At 38.0% G+C, this 17571-nt stretch overlaps 1 protein-coding gene across 6 annotated transcripts; it reads right to left on the reverse strand.

Annotated features, from left to right (window-relative positions):
• Nucleotides 1-340: 340 nt before the first annotated feature.
• C11H3orf14 (chromosome 11 C3orf14 homolog) lies at nt 341-16964 on the reverse strand. 6 transcript variants are annotated; one of them, XM_032648687.1, is made up of 5 exons: nt 16896-16964; nt 15611-15692; nt 14072-14195; nt 5662-5736; nt 341-3507 (listed from the first exon to the last, which is right to left on the reverse strand). In XM_032648687.1, exons 2-5 carry the CDS (start codon nt 15661-15663, stop codon nt 3373-3375), a joined length of 387 nt encoding a protein of 128 aa, XP_032504578.1. In that variant the 5' UTR covers nt 15664-15692; nt 16896-16964; the 3' UTR covers nt 341-3372. The 6 variants fall into 6 exon arrangements, with proteins under 6 accessions (XP_032504578.1, XP_032504577.1, XP_032504576.1 ...); XM_032648686.1 differs by having other exon boundaries at nt 16841-16954; XM_032648685.1 differs by having other exon boundaries at nt 15611-15807; nt 16841-16931.
• Nucleotides 16965-17571: the final 607 nt, after the last annotated feature.

Below are 17571 nucleotides of genomic sequence, written 5' to 3' on the forward strand. Positions count from 1 at the left end.
TTCTCAAACTAATTTCTCTCCCTTTCCCTTTCTCTATATTTTTCATAGACTTTATTTAACTGTTTGAATTCACCATCTAGTTACTACCTTCTCTGAAGAATAGATTTTGGTCAGCAACTCTTTAAAAAATTAACTTACTATCCTAATTAAAGTGGAAGAGGTCAAAATAGAGTACTGCAGTGAAGGGTGTTTTAAGCCGTGTAGGTATTATGTTTGGGCAATTCTTGAAAAGGGGAAAAAACTCTTCAGGGAGATTTAAAACTTTATTTTTTAAACAAGAGACTTTCTTAAAAAAAAAATGAAATGATGTGAATTGGCTTAGAATAAAAAGACAATAGACTAAGGAAGGAAAAGAATGTATTTTGTAGATAAAGCCAAATTCATGGCCTTGTGCATTAAATTTTACATAGCAAAACCTTACAGTGGGTTTAAAGCTCAATATCTTTCTCCTGCCTGAAACTGGTGATTGCATACCCTGGTTTTTCACATACCTCTTCCCCAGTCTACTCCCAGTGTTTCCAGTTGTCTCCTAAGTGACAAAATAGCCTCCAAATAAGTTTTAAGTTTGAATCTAAAATAAATATACCCAATGTATCTTTCTCTCTTTTTTTAATAGAAAAGGGAGGATGAGGCAGAGAAGACAAAATGGTAAATACAGTTAAAGATCATTTTAATTCTCATCTAAGTCTTAAGCTAGCAAGTTAAAACACCTTATACATAAGGCAGAGAAAAACTGTCCGTTTGACATCACTTTCATTCACACTGCTCCCTACGCATGGGAAAGACCAGATGTCTGGTTTCAAGAGTATTAGGCTTTTTCCTGAGTACTTAGTAAAATTAATTTTTTGAAGTTCAGAGAAAAACTGCAGCTCCTTCTGAACTTTAGCATTTTATGGTTTAATACTCAATATCATACACAAGAAGTGTTCAGCAGAAAATGATCTTTGAATATGTATGCATTTGCAACAATCCAAGAAAGGCTATGAAAAATTCTTGGAATAGGGTTTATTTTGAAAACCCCATTATTCTAAAAAAAAAAAACAAAAACCAAATTCATAGTTTTCATAAAGATTAGTGGGTACAATGTAGTGTATGGTAAGGGCACTGAATAGGGAGGAAAAAGTCTCAGTAGATGACATTTCTTTCTCGTTGTCTGATTCCTACTAATTATGTACAAAATGTATATTAGATACTGTATTTCTCTCCTCCTTACAGAAAACAATATTTGGAAATCCTACGTAAAGCTAATTTGCCATGAGGAATATAATGCCCTTCAATGGGGTATCTAGGTCTCTTCAGGATTGTTTTTTTCTTTAAACATACACCATGTGGTGCAATCTGTTCCATTCTACAAGAAGGGGGCTGGGGGGAAACTCTGGGTGGGCCAGGAATAAAGTCCCCTCTGGGAGTTTTTGAGGTACTAACTAGAAATGGGGGAAATGGTACAACTGAAGCCTAGAAATAGCTTCCCTTCTGCCCTAAATCATAAGCCAGGTTACATTAAACTTAAGGGTTTAAAAAAAAAATAAGATTTAGCAAGTTAGTCAATTTAGGGGAGAAAAAAACCTGAACCTTTCCTGAGATGGTTAAATTGCTATTCATTTTGTATTTTAATCTAACCTACTGGTGCTTTAATTTACAGAACTCAAAGGAAGCGTAATGCTCAAATATTTGAGGACGGCTCATGTATCAACCACTGTTTAATTTTGGAATATGCCTACTTGCTTGACACAATATTTTACCATCTCAACAAATGTTTAGCCTTTTTTTCACTTGACTAAAGAGAAATAAGTTTCACATCGCTTCATTCACCTTCTTATGTGCATATGCTGGGAAAGATTGGATGTTAAAAAAAAAAAAAAAAAAAAAAAAAACTTCCTCATGTTCTCTCTACTACATCTAAATCTGTTTACCAATTCAAAGCTGCTAAAAAGCCCTGCATTCTCCTGCTAAATCAACTGGATGGCTAGCAACCAAACTGTAATGTAACAGGAAAAAAAAAATATATCAATTTATTTTCGTGACAGAACAGTCTTGAGAAGGTATAAAACGGTTTTGGTCCCTATGCCAGTTTTCTTTTTTCTTTCTTTCTCTGTCTTCCTTTTTAAAGGGCTTTTGGTTTTTAAGCCAATCCTTTTTATAGTTATATAACAGTTCTAATATTTTGTGACATTTTGTATTGTGACACTATAGATGAAATTGTCATCGGACTGACACTCTGTGCTGTTTATTCCTTAATTACAACTGTTAACACTGTAGAGAAGTGTGCTCATCTACCAGCACATGCTATGAAAACAACATTATTGTTACCCACACCAACACCCACTCAACAGGATATTTCCAAGATGGTAGTTTAAAGGAACTCATCAGCACAATGGACTTTATTTTTTTTTTTAGCTTGTCCTATTGTCATCTTATAAAACCACAAACCAGTTTAAAATTGAAAATCTTTCATTGTGATGTGGACTCCTAAGCAGGAGCTGCTTTTATAAGTAGAAAAATTAGAATTTTTTTTTTTTTTGAGCACTCCAGCAGTGGTGGATTGAGGAATCCCAAAGCTATTGAGGGTTGTGACCCAAAAGTTTCTGACTGACAGTTGTTTGAGAAATAAAGAAAATAGAAGGGACAGGGAAGGATAGATTTAAAGATGTAAAGATGAGAGAAGAGTTACTTGTGTTCACAGGGTTGGCAATCTTTAAATAACCAGGTCAAAATCCAGCGACCATTCCCAGCTCTAATAGGTGTCCTTTTTCAGAACCTAGTCTGAGCCCTCCTGAAACTGGCTACTTATTGAATGCTTGGTAGTTTAGTTCTTGCTTCGAGAATTTTTACAGGTCCAGTGATCTATGAGGGACAAAATCCTATGAATCTATTTCCTGATCAATATTATTATACTAAGCGATTGTCACTGTCTTTTCATTTGTTAAAAAGCTAAAAGAGTGAGTAAACAACCACTTGGATCCTGAGCCTTATCCCCATAACAAAATAACTGAAAAGTAAAGATTATAGAAGATGTAAAATCAGAACTACTGGTATTCACTGTTTAGGTGATAGTGACAGTAAATGATTTTTTTTTTTCTTTTAACAGCACACAACACTCATTCAGCAGCTTATTTAATCAACAGTCCACCTTTCAGTATCAGCTTTTAACACTTCCATGGGTTTGGTAGAAAGCAAATTCATGACACTGAAAGAGTAGTAGGTCTCCCAGCGACGGCCTGAAAGTTCCAAGTAGATTTTCAAATCTTCTTTGTCATTGAGGAAGTAATGAGACAATTGAACATGTCTGATTCCTAAAGTTCCTGCAGTGATCTGCATATTCTTTAACACTCAGCTTTCCTAAATAGGTTTTGCAAATAGTATGTGAAGAAGCTATTGCTGCACCTCCTTTTGAATGGTATCTTCTGCTTCATTTGGATTTTCAACACCAATAGGATATGGTGCTCTTCCTAAAAGAAACTGTTCCCATTTGGGAATATAGTCTTCTACCGATGCCCAGTAAAGAGTCTGGAAAAAAAAACCAACATCCAAAAGTAAAAAAGCATATCAAGCAATTGAACTTGGCTCTTCATAATAGTCTAAATGTTTATTCACTTAAGTGTGTGTGTGCGTACACACACACACACACTCACACATATACGTAGAATGCACTTCCTCTACAGAATATTTTATGTTAATTTTAGAAAAAAAATCTGGCTACTTACTAGTGTTAATTTTCAAATTTCTCAGTAAAACTAGAGCCTGGCAGAATTACAGGTTTTACAATTTTATTGTGATTTTACACGCCCTCTTGTGGCCAATCTTGTGATTATTACCAGTAGTATCATTTATGGCTACACAATCATTAAAAGTTTTTGTTTACTGTTCCCAATCCCATACTAAATGACTGCCCATACTAAAATTATCACAATGAAATGATTCAACATGAACAACTGCTTTAGAACTAACAAAAAGATGTGACCTGGATGAGATCAGCACCTGAAATATAAGGGGCATGCTAGAGGACTCAGGTGAACTGACCCCTTAATTGTAGGGGGGAAAAACATTTAAAGTTATGCATCCGCAAAATTATGCACCCGCTGTATCTTTTAGAAGAGCACCTGATACGGCAAACTGTAACTTCTTCCCACATTTTTTTGGATAATAACAATAATATCAACATCATCTAGCTATTTTTAATTCAAGTAACTTGGAAGTTGAGACGCTGTGTTCCTAGACTGACTGTAGCGGTCTGTAAGCTGTAGAAGCTCATACTGCATTGCTGTATGGCATCTACACGCTTGCATGGTTTCTTGGCTGAGTGCCCGAAGGAGGCCAGAGAAAAGTCAGATGGCAGAAGCTCTGTGTCACAGGAGGGCATTTGATATGAGATCTTCACTATCCAGCTCATTTTCAGAATCAGTCAAAGAGTTAGATAGCATTGGGGAGACATAATTATTCACATTGAGCATTAAAAAGGTAGGGGGTGGGGGCAATTCCCCGCCAGTCAAGTGATTAGGACTCAGCACTGCCACTGCGGTGGGCTCGGGTTCGATCCCTGGTCAGGGGACTAAGATCCCACAAGTTGCCTGGTGCAGCCAAAAAGTAAAAACTAAAACATAAAAAAAAAATAAGATGCTATTATTAAAAAAAAAAAAGAAAAAAAAGGTATGAGGGCTCTGAAAGCTGAAAATGATGAGGAGTTCCATGTATCTACGCATCTATGCATGTGGTCTGAGAAGTAGCCTGACATACTTAAAATAAAGGTCATCCTGCTGTGCGAGACTAGCTAAGAAAAATACCAACCAAGGCCTGTGGTTGGGTGTTTCTCCGCCATTCACGGCTGGATTAACCCCTATTGTGTGGGCCCCGTACGGGCCAGAGTAAGGTATTGGAAAATTCAACAAAGAAAAAGACATGCCCAAGGCGCAACTTTGAACGGGAGTTCTTTCTATCCTTGATCACTGCCTTTCCTTATTACTCTAGATGACACAGAAAATTGCAGGGCAAATTCTCAGCCTTTAATTTTTGAGTCTATTCACATCACTGGTTAGGAAGCAAACAAAAACTGTATTGAAAAAAGGTCATTAAAAATATAAAATCAAACTATTCTATATGTAGCAAATTCCCTTTCAGCACACATACATTCGTATACCAAATACGGTTTATTTTTGCCAACCATCTTCCCAATCTGTTCTTGAACTGAGCAAAATCAAACAGACAAAAGCCACGCTATACTGCATGATAATATGCATTTAAATAGCGTTGGTTGCATTTTTGGTGAAGAGACTGAGCTGCTACTTCTAACATCAGCCAACAGGAAAAGCATTTTGGTTAGGCTGTCATCTTAAGATTTCATGCATATTGTCTGTTAGGATTTAACAAGAGTCATTTCTAAGTGACTCGGTGAAAAGACACAAGGTCTTGATAAAATTTTCACTTGATGTAAAATTTTTTTAAAACCCAGATACTTACAGATTACCCACTACATACAAAGCATGGCACTGTGGACATAGAGAGATCAGTGAGACACATCTTATTTATTTTACTGAATGAAGGAATCTGGGATATATACATACACAGCCACTTACAATGCACTACTAACTGAAGAGCCTCTCTTCCTTTTTTTTTTTTTTTTTTTTGAGGGTCTCTTCTTTCACATTTGTTCCTTAAGATTCTCACCTCAAGAGAAGCCACCTCAGGCGGTGGAACTGGATGATTCTGGGTCTGTAGAGACTTCTCTGCCGCTTCTATATCCTGTAACAGAAGCACTTTCAAAACAAAATGTATTTAAACCACACACACAAATGGCACCTGTAATAGCAATATCTGTATCCCAGATCTCTCGCTTCAACTCTTCTCTGGATATACAGTTTGAACTGATGGACAGGCACTGACAGATCACTGCTTAATTAACCGGTTTCAAAGAGAGGATGCAGGGTTTCTTATTTTAAAATAAAAGGCAGGGATGGGGGTGGTACTTCTAAGTTCTGCCTTTTTCATTTTAAGTAGCTAGGAAATGCCAATAATTCTTGGAAAAAGAACTTCCTCTAAACTGCTCAGAGTACTAACTTAGCTTTAAAATCCTTTAAAAACAGCCAGATGGATAAAATAGTCAAATATTCCGATATGAAAAACGATCAGATACTCAGACCCATGCTAGGCTGACCTTCAAAGAGTTCTGGTCTGCCCAGATCATGCAAATGGTATATGAATGACACACATTACATTTGTTCAATATTCCATTTTTAAATTTTATACTTAGGCAAATACTTCCCATATTGAAAAGGTCCATGAGGTACCTGAGTACTTTGCAACAAGAACCTTTCACTATGCTATCTAGATTTTTAGTATCAGATTGCTAAGCTAATCTCAAAGGCAAGTTTTATTGCTAGGTAGTACTGATACATCCTTCAGCTGATGGCATTCAAGTATCGTGCTGTACTTTGTAGTTGAACGTGTAGATGTTTGTGTCTTCTCGTACGTTTGTATAAACACAAGTGTACTTAAGGTTGATTCATACGTCAGTAAAGATTTTATCTAGATCTGCACATAAAGTTCACACCCAGAAATGTAAGACTTTGCGAGTTGTTAACAGAAATATTCGAGCCCTGTTAAATAAATACTCCCCACATCAGCACCTGTGTTGTCTTGTGCTTCCTCAGGTTTGTCGAGTTTCCAGGGTGTTGGTTGAAGGCCATGTGAATTTTGTCTCTCCTTTGAGCTTAGTGAGTTGAGAGAAGAGAGAAAGTTCTCTGCTCCATGTACAAGCACTGGAGTGATCTAAGTACAGGGCTGTTGGACAGAAGGAGAGCGATGGAAAAGGGCGTGGGAGTGGGGTGTGAAGAAGCCAACGCTGAACAGGAGAAAAGAGATAGCAGATGGCAGCGGCGGGAGCAAGGAATGGGTGCGAAATGGAAAAGGGAAAAACAGGAAACTCCCTAAAGGGACTCCCCAAAGTTGCACAACCAGTAATGCACCTGCTGTCTAGAGGAAGGTGATTTGAAGGGGAAAGACAACAATTTAGGGATAAAATGCCCATCTATAAGCATGCCTCTCCCATACCAGAAGTTCACGGCCAAGACTCAGGCTTAAAGAGCTCTTGATGCCAATGATACAACAGACATGGGAGACCAAGTCTTCTGATTACATTGAAATTTAAGAAGGTCCTGGGAGAACCACTTTTTACTTCTAGAAATCAAACAATAAAAATCAGAACCCCAATTTTACCATTATCCTAAGAACAGTTACAAAGTTATCTTTACTGGGAGATCTGGGTGCCACTAGCACCTATAGGCAAGATTAAACATTTTTCTTAAAGATCAGAAAATAAGGATACTGAATATCTCGTAGAGGAGAGCAGATCTGCAACACAAAGAGCAGGAGATGAGTTTAGGAGGAGGGACGTGTGGCCTGGAAAAGCAGGCCTAAGTCAGCCTCACCTAACTGTCCCCTCTGCAGCATTTCAACAAGGGATTATCACCCCTCCAGAGAACTTCTTCCTTAGCTTAAGTCATATTTCACTTTCTGAGATGTTTCGCTTACCTCTCGGACTCCTTCTCCTCAGCTGGCTCCTTTTTCTCTGGTTTAGTCCTCAGGGTGGGCTTTCTTAAGATTTGTGACATCTGTCCCCATCTTTTTAAGTTTTCTCTCTCCAAGACTGTCGCTGATCTAGCTTTCATTATTACTGAGGAGGGATGGCTAACTTTTCTTCCTAGCCCTTATTTCTCAACCTGATAAAACTAAACTCATCTTTTTCCACCGAATGTATTGAATGTATAATAGTGGGAATTCTACCCACTCAGATACCTATGCTGTATCCTCGAACTCCAACTGTTCTTATTCCTGCCACTGAAAAATTCAAAGTTCCCTGTATTGTTCCATCAGGATGTCTCCTCGAGCCTTTCCATGTCATTCTCAATGCTGTTTCATTCAACAAATACTTAATATTTACTTGTACTCATGCCTAGGCTGTATCTCACTTTAGTTCAATCCATACCTAACATGGAACTGATTAGTTTTGCTAAAAAGTACCTTAAATATGTCCTCCCCTAGATTAAAAAAAAAAAAAAAATTGGTACTCACAACACAGAGGATCAAACATGCCTTCCTTAGCCTGACCCCAAATCTTGGCAGTTTGACCCCAGCCTTCTATAGCAAGTTAAATCTTAATACTTCCATATAAGAACCTTCCTTTACACTATGTGCTGTCCGAAGGTAAGGGCTGCGTCTCATACAACCTTTAAGCATCTGAGAATCTAACAAAGTGCAGGGTATGTACTAGGTACTTAAGTATTCATTAAATAAATACAGACAGGTGTCAAAGTTTCCTGAGTGTAAACCAAGAACTTAAAAAAAAATTTTTTTTACAAAGCACCCAAGGGGGTAGGGGGAGAAAAGGAAAAAAGAGGAGAGGAAGAAAGGCTAGTTGGCCAGCTTTACCTGTACCTTGTTGCCTTGTTGTATAGATTTGTCACTAGACCATTTAAATTTTTATATAGTTAGAGAACAAATGAAAAAGCAATCCCTACAAATTTGAAAATAAAATGAAACAAACCTAACTGCTATCTAGTGGTGGCATAACCACATGGAGAATTACATCAAGTGGTCTTAGAACACAGTATTTTGACTGAGCATCCCTAGTGAGATACACCCTAATGACAAAAAGGATTGTAAAAAGTATGTTACTGAAAACCATTCTCAGTAATCACATGGGTGGTGACAGTGCTGTCTGTATCACAGGATACATTGGTATTGGAAAATTCTTTGGGAACAGATTTTTGGTTTGAGGAAAAGAAGTTAGAGGTACAAGATCCATGATTTTTTAAGTTAAAAGTCTTGCAAACTGGAATTCTGGAATTTCTGATATGAGCTCCTGAAGTATTTTATCTTAAAAAAAAAAAGTTGCAATAAACCGCACTAGTGCCCAGATAGAGGGCTCTGAACATATTTCCTACCAAAAGGATCCAGGGCTCCTTGGAACAATGGCCAACTCCAGGTCTAAGCAGCAAATGCACATGATGTGCCTGGAAGATTGCATCAGACCAGAAAGAAAGGAAACTGTCAGACTGTTAAGATGCCATCAGAAGCACTCAGGAGCTAATCTGACGAGGCTCTCACTTGGTAAAAATGGGACAGGTTGAGAATAAGTAGGAATAAAAATGGAAATGGATTGAAAAATATCAAATCCCAGACAGCTCAAAAACAAACAAGCAACCAAAACCAACAACACCTAATCGGTCACTTTTGGAAGATACTAGAGAACCAACCTATTATTTTGAAAACTAAATAGAATCAAGCATTCATCATGCTTTTTCCTCTGTGAAATATACCTCAGTGTAACCAAATAATTGATGAAGGGAAGTTTCTCAATAATTAGCAGTTGAATGAGAAGGAATAAAATAATTGAATATTGCTTTTTGCAACCCCTAATGAATATACTTAGGCAATGGACATCAACAACTAACATTCCAAAACGAGAGAGAGAGCCTGGCATTACGGAAGTGTTCTTCCCCGAAACATCGAACTTCAATCTGATCAGGCCTCTGTAATCTGCACTGTTAGTGGAGTATTCCTTAGCCTTATGTGGCTGCTGAGCCCTCGAAATGTACAAGTCTGACTTAAGATGTGCTGTAGGCACACAATACACACTGAATTTTGAAGGTCTAGTAAGAAAAAAGAATATAAAATATTTACTAACCTTTAATAGCAGTTACATTTGAAATATTTTGTTTGAAATTTTAATAATATCTAATCTGTTTAGGTTGACGTTATTAAAAATGGTTCCTAGGAAATTTAAAATTACATATGTGGCTTGAATTATATTTCTGTTACACAGCACAACTTAGATCTGTCAATTATAGGAATGAGGGGGAAGAGAGGAACGTGTTAAATGGGTACCTCAGTGATAGAATTAGCAATATCTAGAAACTCGACAGGGCAAATGACCCAGTTCCTTTAACAAATATATGAAAAGGGGCAGGGAGTACTTTCAGAAATTTAGGAGATATATCAATTACAAATTGGATTTTACTTGGAACCTGATTGGATATTTGAGGATTTATTGTTAATTTCTTAGGTTGATACTGATACTTTGATTTTGCTTAAAATAGTGCTGATCTTTTAGTGATAAATATTGAAATATAGAAAGAGATATACTGAGGGACTTCCCTGGTGGTGCAGTGGTTAAGAATCTGCCTGCCAGTGCAGGGGACATGGGTTTGAGCCCTGGTGCGGGAAGATCCCACATGCCGCAGAGCATCTAAGCCCATGCGCCACAACTACTGAGACTGCATTCTAGAGCCCGTGAGCCACAAATACTGAGCCCGCATGCTGCAACTACTGAAGCCCGTGAGCATAGAGCCCGTGCTGCTCAACAAGAGAAGCCACCGCAATGAAGAGCAGCCCCCGCTCGCTGCACCTAGAGAAAGCCTGCACGCAGCCACGAAGACCCAATGCAGCCAAGGAAAAAAAAAAAAAAAAAAAGAGATATACTGAAATATTTACAGATGAAACAATGCAGTGTCTGAGGATTAGCTTCAAAATGATCTTAAGGGGTGGGAGTGAGGAGTATAGACAAAACAAGGCTAGCTGTGTTCCGATAATGATCGAATCTGGGTGATAAGTGCATGGAAATACATTCTTCTATTCCTTCTTTTACACAGGTGTGAAATTTTTATAGCAATTAAAAAACACGCTTCCAGTGTGTGTGATGGTATAAGTGTCACTCTCTGGCGTGAATCTTTAATCTGCTGTGGGATGCTCCCATTCTTCCTCACGCCAGAGTGTTCGTCCATCCTCCTCACAAGAGGACGTTTGTTACCACAAAGTCGGCTTTTTGGGTTAAACTAAATTTTGTGGAGGGAAAGGTGGGAGAGACGGCACTTTATATCATGAAAGTATCTGTAGAAATAAAATCCTCTGTCTTTCAAATCCATTATGATTTTGCTAAATTTCATTGTATTAATACTAATTGAAAAAATCCCTGAGCCTGTTTTCAAAGGCCGCTACCTTCTATATTTACTGACTAAACCTTCACTGTGAGTTTTCTTCACTGCTTAGTTTCCTATTCGTTCTTTTACTAATATGTTTGATGGAATTAGTCTCTTTCTTATTGCTCCCCTTTTAAAATCATGCTTTGATATTGTTGCTAATTTATTTTTTCAAGTGTAATTAGCGAAATTTTTGTTGGGATTTTATTAAATCTAAAAATAACTTTGTGACAACTGACTTAGAAAAATAATAGTCTCCGCAGGCAGGATTAAGGCGTATGTCTCCATTTAAATTTTCTCTTACAGCTCCCACTGAAGTGTAATAATTATCTTAATACCATTCATGCAGATCCCTTGTTAAAAGCATTCCCAACTATATATTTTATAATTTTATTGCTAATATGAATGTGGTGTCTCTTTTCCAGCTGTATATATATAGGATTGCTGTTGTTTTTTATGTTTACATTTTATCCATTAATTTTACTCAACTCATACCCGTTTTGAAACAACTTTGGCTTCTCTAAGTATAAAACTACATCATTGAAAGATGCTAGTGTTATATCTTTCTTTCTGAAAGTTAAAGCTCATGCCCTTTTAGTGTTTATGATATTGTTCAGAACATGTGAGTAAGGTCAAATAATGGACAGTGATACAGTCATCCCTATTTTGTTACTATCTTATAGGAATGCTGCCAGGTTTTAATGGTACCATTTTCAAGGGCACTCTGTACTTAAGTACCTATCCTGCTATAACTTAACCTGTTCTTGACAAAGGGGTATTAGGAATAGTTACCTTATGGTTTCCTCATCTCTAAATTAAGGGATTAGCCCAGATCATTGGTTTTCACAGTTCCTTAGAGCCACAGCAGTGCAGGCAAGAAAAGGCTGAATGGATAGGGCTTTGGGCCAAAGCAGGTCCACTTTTATCTATTTTATATCTTTGGGAAAAGTTTTTATGCTTAAAAAAAAAAAAAGACCTTTAGATAAGAATATAAGCTATATGCTTTTTAAAGTCTCTCTCAACTCAAATTGTGTAAGCAAGTCCTATTTATTTTACTGTCACGATAACTTCTATGAGAGAGCCACTAAGAGTATACCCAAAGTTAAAGAAAATAATATGCGGGAAAGAAGGACAAAAAATTGCATATCCAGTTATTCAAAGTATGTTTAAAAGAAAAACGGGGAAAAACTGCGTCTCTAACAGCAAGCACTGTATCTGGGATGTAAGAGATAGTTGAAAAATGTTTATAAAAAGATTGAAAGGAAATACACAAAAATATACTAATTTCTAAATGGGCAGATGATATAGAAGGTATTCTTTTTCATATTTGCTCTTTCAAGTTTTTTTTATAGTGAGAATATATTACTTTGATAATTAAGGGAAAAAACACCATACCAAACTGGTTTCTAATGACTATGAAACTAGGTTCATTATCTTCCTTCTAGATATGACAAGGAGCTACCTTCCTTAAATTCAATCTCTCCATTATTGAAATCACTTTGCATCTAAATAGCAAATGACTCTTTCTTAAAGACCCATTCATATGTTTCTTATATAAGTCTCTCTCTCTCTCTCTCTTTTTTTTTTTTTTTTTTGGCTCACTTTCAATATTATATCATCTCTACATACCAAGTCTCAACTTCTTCATCTGGTCTCAGAATACATATTCAGCCTTGTTTCCTGTGACTTCCCAAGCTAGTTAGCTTAGGATCCCATGAACATTATTAGTAAGGCCATTCGTTCTTCTTCTGGTCTTGAATCTTCCTTAAAAATTCAATGGCATGCCTTCCCATCTGCCTACTGAAATGCAGCTCCAGCTTAGCTTCCTCTCTGAGACCTCATAGCATATTCTAGCTTTCAAAGAGTTTTTACACTTACTCCTAAAGTGCTGAGTATTCCACATATTTTAATTAATGTTTGATCATACAAGGTCTCTATTTTGTGTGTGACAACCTTATGTCATCAACCGAGCCTGTAAGCTACTTGATCTAAAGAACTCTAACTTATACTTACTTTATTATCCTCACTTTCTGCCCAGAACTAGCTCAATAGTAAGGACCCTCTGGGCATTCATCAAATACTTTCTCATTAAAAGGAAGACACTTAATATTACCTGCACTTGCCGTAATAAGTAGCAAACAAGCCTTCAAGACTTCCAATTTAGATTTTCTGACTTTTCAGTGCAAATTCTAGATTACCCTATATATTTCCACTTAAAAATAAATATTGCAAACACCATTGGGCAAGTAAGACATATGGCAATATAGAATGCTTTGGTAGCACTATGGCTGTGACTTAAATTACTGTGGATCAAACTGCCAGAAGCTGAGAAGATAACTGAATTTTCCTCTTCCTTTATCCTCTAGTGAGGACAGAAGAGAACTACATCATGCCTATCGATGAAAATATTTAACAATAAAAAACTGAAAACACTGCTTTATAACTTAAATAATATAGCCTTACTACCAAATGTTTTAGTCATAGGATCTCTTGGAAGCTTGAATGGAAGCAAACTTTAGGGTTTTAATTATGGATGAAGCCATACAATTCTGGAAGCAAAGTATAGCAAGCAGCCAAAAATGTTACACATATGATTTTACTCCAAATGGGCACACTGGCCAAATGGTGAGGCCTTGCGCAATCACATACTTTGACCACCTCCTCCATCACCATCAAAAAAGATCAGGGAAATCTGTTATCTTAGATATGAATTCTGTGTGTTGACTGTGGCCCCAGTAGGGCAAAATCAAATTGTTTTAAATACATGATAGGTGCTTTATCGTGTTTCAGGATCTCCCTACGAATAAAAGAAGATGGAAGATAGAAGCTATGTCTTGTATTTATTCTCGCACAAAGGTGACCTTAAAATTCTTCCTGTGGTGACTGATTTTTCCTTAGCCTAAGCAAACTTCAAGTATTTTCATTTTAAAAAATGAGAATCCGTGCTTCTGGTCCAATTAACATGGGTTTAAAAAATAGACAGTACCTCATTAATTCTTTCTGTAACTCAAAACGAAGAAATTACAAAAATCAAAGTTATGAAGTTGACGTAAAACGTTTTTGCAACGTGGGGAAAATATATTTAATTCAGAGAATCTTACCTTTAAAAGACTAAGGTTCCTTTGTAAAGCAGTCTCAGCTGTTTGCACCTGAGGGGTCTTTTCCTTGTTTTGATCTCCAAGTTTATTCTCCATTTGTTGAAGTAACATTAATCTTTGTGATACTCTAGAGAAAATGAAGATTATATAAAGTTTAAAGAAACATTTTATTGCTTGACCAATACACTGATAAATAACTCATTTTTAATTGCACCTCCCTTCAAGTTCAACCTGTTTTGAAAGCCAATTACTATGTCAATTAATAAGACAGTGAAAACCTTAGGTAGTTCAGTACGTCTTAAGTCTTGGTAAAATTATTTTTATTTTCATATGTACGCTATAAGTACATGTTTCTGTTTTTGTAACCTCTCTGGTCTTTTGAAATTATTGTAGAGTGTTGAAAAATATTTAGTGAAAATGCAAACTGTAATACATATCCCTTTGTACACATACTTATATATACCTCCCCACACATACGTTGATATAACTTGCTATACGAAACCTTCTGCTTAACACTTCAGTACCCCTGAATCTTATGTTACACATTTAGAATTGTGCTAAACTTCCATATGTTTGAAGAAGCAATAAAAATATTTTTTTCCTCTTTTTCCAAGAGAAAGATGATGGTTCCATATATGAGTGAGAGGCTGTGTTTACACATGCATACTCACAACAAGGTAAAACAGTAATTGAAGAAAGATGTAGAAAGGTGTAAGTAAATTATCAGACTACTTTGTTATACACATAGAGGACTTTAAAAGTTTCTCCCTGGTTATATGCTCATTTTTACAAGATTTTGGTCTTATTAAATGATCAGGTGAGAAAAAAATACACAAATGGTACACCTAACAGTGTAACCATTTCCCAAATAGTTGAAATTTTCAAGAAACACTGTGTTGCATAGGGCTGTTCTTGAGGGTAGAACTAAAACCCCAGGTCTCTGAACAGTAATTTTTGTGAGAAAAATACCTTAGGAGGCCACGGTAGAGAGCCTGGTAATTAAAGGAAAACATGAGAGCCCACAATACAGAGGTTAGAGAAGGGTTAATACTAAATATAAGTGCAGGACTGGCCATATAAATTGCAGGGCCCAGTGCAAAATGAAAATTTTTCTCCTTGGCAAAAAATTATTTGGGGTCCCTTGTTAAAAAAAAAAATTACTGGGGATTTCAAGATAGTGAAGTTAGAGCATCAAGTGCAGGGCCTGTGACTACACAGTCACATACCCATGAGAGCCAGCCAGCCCTTGGTAAGAAGGTTAGAGAAGTTCATTAAATACCAATGTGGAGTATAGAAAGCTTAGAGGGAGAATGAATTTATCTAGATATTAGTAACAAGAATTAAGAAGACAGAAAACACAATTAGACCTTTTAATCTTTATTAGTCTAGAGGGATGATGACATGCCTTAACACCAAAATCTCTCAAGTGTCAGAAAACTAAAATGACGCACTTACAGATTTTTAAGTCTTCCTATGCACACAGTTTCACTAATAAAGCCAGGACAGTTTGTACATTGAGATTAGCCTTTTTAAAAAACTTACATGTCTTCATGTCTTTTAGAAAGGCGAATTTCTTGAGCAAACAGGGACGTCATCTTTAATCAAAGCTGCCTTTATAAGCTTTCTGCTAAATAATAACATTTAAAGTTACTTCTACCACATGTCCTCAGCTTTGCAACATTTGATCATTCAGCACCTCAATCCACTGGTTCTCTCAGAAGGGAAAAATACAACTTGAGCTATAACAATGTATAAAATGAAAGGAAGGCACTTATAAACACTTCTACTCATGATACATAGTTTTCCGTATGCCAGATGCATCCCAGAACACTGTGACACAGGTAAATGCAGCATATTTCCCCTCTTCTTTCTTCACCCACATTTTAACCTTCATCAGAATTCAAAACAAACAAGCAGCTGGTACTAAGACTAGTAAACATTTTACTGAATCAACAGAAAGAAAGAAAGAAAGAAAAAAACAACCCCACTGTGTAAAATTCAACAGAGGAAAGCGCCTAGGCCAATACAGACAGAGGTCTAGCGAACTACTTGGAAGACTGAGTCTGCAGGCAAATATGGTTGGGTGCAAGAGCTGAAGGTGCCTGCCCAAAGGGAGAATGCAATTTGAGCTGCAATGATGTAATAAAAAAACAGGAATGAAAATTCCTTCTTGGAATGAAGCACGGGCTTTCCTAAATCTTATTTAGTTAGTACTGGTTGTCTGCTCACCGCCTGAGTGTCCAGCACTGATTTTTTAAAAAAACGGAGCCCTTCCTTCACACACACATGGAGCGTACGACACTGAGCACTGCCAAGGGAAGCAGAAACACCGTCCTGCCCTCAACGGGTTTCCTCCTCAAGGCGCCGCTCTGTTTTCAGCACCGCGGACAGCAATCACTAACAGGCTCGCCCGGAAGGGGTCGAGTTACAGATACTTTCCGACGAAATCACTGCAGGCCAATCCTCGCCGCCTTCTTCCCAGTTTCGGATGCAGCGTCAAGGAAATTCCTGGAAGTGACTCCAAAGTAACTTCTTTTCTGTTGCGACCACCATCAGCACTTCACACTGACCCCAAGACAACGTCTGCCGTTTGAACCGAAGATCCGCTGCTTCTAGGAATCATCAGCCCACGGACCACTCAAATTCCGCGTACACTGGAAGGACTCGGGAACTTTCCTCATCACCCTACCTCTTCCCCCTTAACAGTATCCGCCCCACCAGAGCGCAGCCGTCCTTCGGACACTCGGACACTCGGACACTCGGAGCACTCACCCGCAGGCCGTCCTGCTGTCGGACCTCACTCACACTCACCGAACCCCACACTGACCTCTTCCGGGAGGGCGCCGCTGACTTTGTGGACGTTAGGTCTCGGTGCAGACCTGGGCGTGGCCACGCCACCATCTTTGCGCAAGCGCGACGCGACGCGAGGTGATGTCATCACGTCCTTATAAAAGGAGGGCGTCCCTCACCACAGGCTAGTGAAGTGACGCTTCTCTGAGGAAGTGAAGGTTGGCGGAGGACTTCAGGAACCCCGTGGAAAATCCGTTTGGTGGTAGCTCCATTTCAAGCGCTTTTTAAATGGTACCTGCATGTGTTGAAAAGACTTCAGAGAGTGAAAATGGTGTCTTAGAAGCCAGAACATCACAGTAGAACGGGGAAGGGGAAAAACACTTCAGAGTCGTCCAGAGACTTTACAGGCAATTCCACTAGAGCCTAAGGAAGAGCTTCGCGGTGGGCATCTGATGCTGAGCCCGGCAGCAGAGCTCTGCCTGCTTGTAGGGCAGCCCCCATAGGGACAAGCATGCTGATCTTTCACTTCTTGAGGAATTTGTGTATCAGTCGTTGTATTGGCGTGGATGATCTCATTCAGTGAATCCCCACAACGCCTGGTGAGATGGATGCCATTCTCCTAACTTGACAGATGAGGAAACAAGCTTGGTCATTTACGTAAGTTGTAGCTTGAAGCCAGCAGAGCCTCAACTAGGATTCCTGCAGCCCTCAGG

This window comes from Phocoena sinus, chromosome 11 (genome assembly GCF_008692025.1).
Source record: "Phocoena sinus isolate mPhoSin1 chromosome 11, mPhoSin1.pri, whole genome shotgun sequence".
NCBI classification, from domain to species: domain Eukaryota; kingdom Metazoa; phylum Chordata; class Mammalia; order Artiodactyla; family Phocoenidae; genus Phocoena; species Phocoena sinus.

What these genes read in the sequence shown, in the direction of transcription:
- C11H3orf14 (XM_032648684.1), bottom strand. Translation starts at nt 15,663, where the DNA reads ATGACGTCCCTGTTTGCTCAAGAAATTCGCCTTTCTAAAAGACATGAA. An exon ending in TCTAAAAGACATGAAGACAT is followed by an intron (nt 14,196 to 15,610) that starts GTAAGTTTTTTA and finishes CATTTTCTCTAG; the next exon opens with AGTATCACAAAGATTAATGT. An exon ending in TCTTCAGTTAGTAGTGCATT is followed by an intron (nt 3,508 to 5,570) that starts GTAAGTGGCTGT and finishes TTTTTTTTCCAG; the next exon opens with ACTCTTTACTGGGCATCGGT.